This window comes from Eurypyga helias, unplaced genomic scaffold, assembly GCF_000690775.1.
Source record: "Eurypyga helias isolate BGI_N326 unplaced genomic scaffold, ASM69077v1 scaffold19805, whole genome shotgun sequence".
Classification (NCBI taxonomy): Eukaryota; Metazoa; Chordata; class Aves; order Eurypygiformes; family Eurypygidae; genus Eurypyga; species Eurypyga helias.
In genome coordinates, this window is record NW_010251149.1 from 7345 (window position 1) to 10761 (window position 3417).

General features: G+C 60.1%; 1 protein-coding gene across 1 annotated transcript in view; it reads right to left on the reverse strand.

The window, feature by feature from the left end:
* Nucleotides 1–3417, reverse strand: part of LOC104509860 (niban-like protein 1) — a 6325-nt gene that overhangs the window by 1957 nt on the left and 951 nt on the right. Inside the window, 6 exon segments of the mRNA XM_010151932.1 lie at nucleotides 1–50; nucleotides 1089–1205; nucleotides 1761–1916; nucleotides 2114–2226; nucleotides 2229–2291; nucleotides 2720–2882. The exon segment at nucleotides 1–50 is cut by the window's left edge and continues 67 nt beyond it. Of these exon segments, the coding sequence (XP_010150234.1) occupies nucleotides 1–50; nucleotides 1089–1205; nucleotides 1761–1916; nucleotides 2114–2226; nucleotides 2229–2291; nucleotides 2720–2882 (662 nt within the window).

A 3417-nucleotide genomic window follows, 5' to 3' on the forward strand; every position in this document is an offset into this window, starting at 1 on the left:
GCCTCCCTGAAGAACTTCTTCCGCACGGTGCTGCTGTCGTAGTCGTACTTCTGCGGGGCGAGCGAGGGGTAGCCCCGGGTCAACACGGGCAGCAGCCCTGCCCGTGGGCACAGTCCCCTGCGGTTGGTCACCCCCCCACCCATTTGCTCGGGCACGAGCAGCTCCCTCTGCCCCTCACATCCTTCCCTCCAGCCAGTTTCCAAGCCCAGGTAGGAGCCAGCTCCCTCACTGCTCTTCCAGAGAGGGTTTGGGGCTAGTTTGAATCCAGGGTGGCTTATGATGCGTGTGGTGAGAGGGGACCTGGCTCCTTCAGTGGTTTCCCCCCTCACTGCCCCACACCCCTGCAAAATGCATACAAGTCTCAACATAAAGAAATATAGAATCATAGAATCACAGAACGGTTTGGGTGGGAAGGGACCTTAAAGATCATCCAGTTCCAACCCCCCTGCCATGGGCAGGGACACCTTCCACTAGACCAGGTTGCTCCAAGCCTCATCCAGCCTGGCCTTGAAGACATCCAGGGATGGGGCATCCACAGCTTCTCTGGGCAACCTGTTCCAGTGCCTCCCCACCCTCTCTGGGTAGAATTTCTTCCCGATATCTAATCTAAACCTCCCTGTTTTCAATTTATACCCATTACCCCTTGTCCTGTCACTACAGGCTCTTGTAAAAAGTCCTCTCCCAGCACCCTTGTAGGCCCCCTTCAGATACTGGAAAGCTGCAATGAGGGCTCCTCAGAGCCTCCTCTTCTCCAGGCTGAACAAGCCCAATTCTTGCAGCCTTTCATCATAGGAGAGATGCTCCAGCCCTCTGAGCATCTTCGTGGCCTCCTCTGGACTCGCTCCAAGTGGTCAATATCCTTCTGATGTTGAGGGCTCCACAGCTGGACGCAGCACTCCAGGTGGGGTCTCACCAGAGCAGAGTACAGGGGCAGAATCCCCTCTCTCGACCTGCTGGCCACACTTCTCTGGAGACTTCTATTTCCCCAGAAGACTCTGTTGCAATCAATAAAGTCACTTCTGTCCTCTTCCCCAGGCTCCTGACCCTTGGAGTGAGACCACCAAAGCCCCCGACCCGCCACCCCTCACCTTGAGCACCCTCTCGAGGATGCGCTGGATGGACTTGCACAGGTCGTCCTTGCCCTGCAGCTTCCCCAGCTCCTGATGGAGCAGCGTCTCGAACGTGTAGATGGCGTTGTCCATTTGCTGTGGGCAGACGGACCGTCAGCGCTGCGGGGGGGCACCCAAAGGGACCAACCACAGGGGTGGGCAGGGGCTCTTTCGGGGCACTGCCACACTGAGGTAGGAATTCACACTGGCAAGGTCCTGGCATGGCACCCACAGGCTCTCCCCTGAGGCAGGAGGGTGCTGGGGGAGGAGGGTGCCCAAAGCTGGTTTGCACGCTCCCCCTTCTGCACCCTCCTCCACGTTTGGCTGCATCAGACCCCAGAACTGGCCTTGCTGGTGCCAGTGGGCTCAGTGGCAAAGGGATGCTGTGCTGTGCTGCCCGAGTCTGGGTGCTGAGTTGGAAGGGTGCCTCATGCTGCTGCCCACCCGTGGGCTCCCTCCCTGCTTGGGCTCCAGACCCAAGGGGGTGGCCAGATCCATCACAACGTGGGTGCCAACAACGTGAAGGTCCCTGAGACAGGACAGACATCCCCGCCTGGGTTGGACCAGCCTGGCTGCCCGCTCTGTCTCCAATCCCCAGCCCTCTGTGCTCCGCCCGGGGGGATACTCCTGATACCCTGGTCCCTGTCCCACCTGTCTCATGTGGATCTGGGCCCTCTGCTTGAAGACAGATGTGCTGGAGACATCAAATCGTTGCTGAAGGCCCTCCAATTTCAGCTGGTCCATCTTCTCATAGCACGACTGCATCTTGACCGGGTGGAAGGCCAGGTGGGAAAGCTTCTCCATGTACTGGGGATAAAGCCAAGCTCAGCAGGGCAGGACAGCCTCTCCACGCACACGGGGCTGGGACAGGCCACGTGGGCTTCATCCCCATCTATTTCCTCAGCCCGGGGTCCCCCAGTGCTCTCCACACTGAGGGATGGCAGCAGGACTGGCCCTGCCACCCCCAAGCCCCCCAGCCAGCAAGGAGCATCACCAGGTCTCACCTCCACCAGCTTCTCCACGCCGCCTTCGTTGACAATGTTCATGTTCATGTCAGTCACCTCCTTGAAGAACACCTCCCGCACCTCGGCAAAGCCCTGGCTTGTGGGGTTCATAGGATGGAGGAGATGTAGGGCTGGACGTGGTTACGGACGCAGACCTCCGCTTTGGGGAGCACGAACGCTGGGCAGAGAGTGAGGATAAGTATGGTGAGGCTCCTCCTCTGCTCTTCCAGCTCTTCAAATCAGGTCTTAAACCCACCCTCTCCCCAGACCCCTCCAGGAGAGATCTCCCAGACTTACAGGACAACACAAGGGGTCCCTGCAGGGGGTCTCAGGCTGTATTGAGCCCGTTCCTGCCCCACTGCCTTGCTTGGGGGGGTCACTGCCCACCTTGACCCCCACCTCCCGGGACAGTGCCGCTGAAGATGTGCACCCTGGCCACTGCGGCTGCTGGCATCTCCCCAAGGGTGCCAGGCCATGCTGGCAGGAGCCACACTGTACTCCAGAACCAGCCACACCTTGGTGAGACAGTGGTAATGCCACGCCAGGAGCCGGTCACGGACACAGCTACAGACACCCATGCCCCCACGCGTCCCTGCAAGGCTGTACCTCGGATCTTGCTGGCCAAGTGCTCCTTCGAAGTGATGATCTGGTCCATGTCCGTGCGGATGGTGCTCTCCATCTGGGGCCGCTCCTGCTCACACCTGGCCATCGTTGCATCGTACTGGGCCTTGGTCTGTTCATAGACCATCCTATAGACAGCATCCGAGATCTGGCGAGAGAGGTGGGGTGGTCAGCCCCCCCCTACACCTCCTGCCAACCCCGCTATCCATCGCCTCCAGCACCAGATGCCTGCAGGACCTGCCGAGCATTCGCTCCTGCCCTGACCGGACCCCTCCTCACAGCCTGGCAGTAGGTTTTCCACAGCAGGGACCCTCCGGCTGGGTGAGATGAAGCCCCTACAGTGCAGAAGCTGCTTAAAAGTGGTGCCTGAGGGGCACAGAGCCAAGCACTGCCTCTGGCAGCCAACCTGCCCCAGGCAGGATGGGGATGCTGCAGGTCTGGGGATGCTGGTGGTCCGGGGATGCTGGTAGTCTAGGGTTGCTGGTGGTTCAGGGATGCTGGTGGTTCGGGGATGCTGGTGATCTAGGCAGAAGAGCCCCTGACCCCATCTGAAAGCGGTGCCCTGCCCCACTGAGTCTGCCTAGGATCGCAGGACCCAAGTCCATGAGCAGGCTGGAGCCGCTCACTGAGGCTTCACACTCACTTGGCAGCCAAGCGCCGTGATTTCGGGGCTGGTGGGAGGC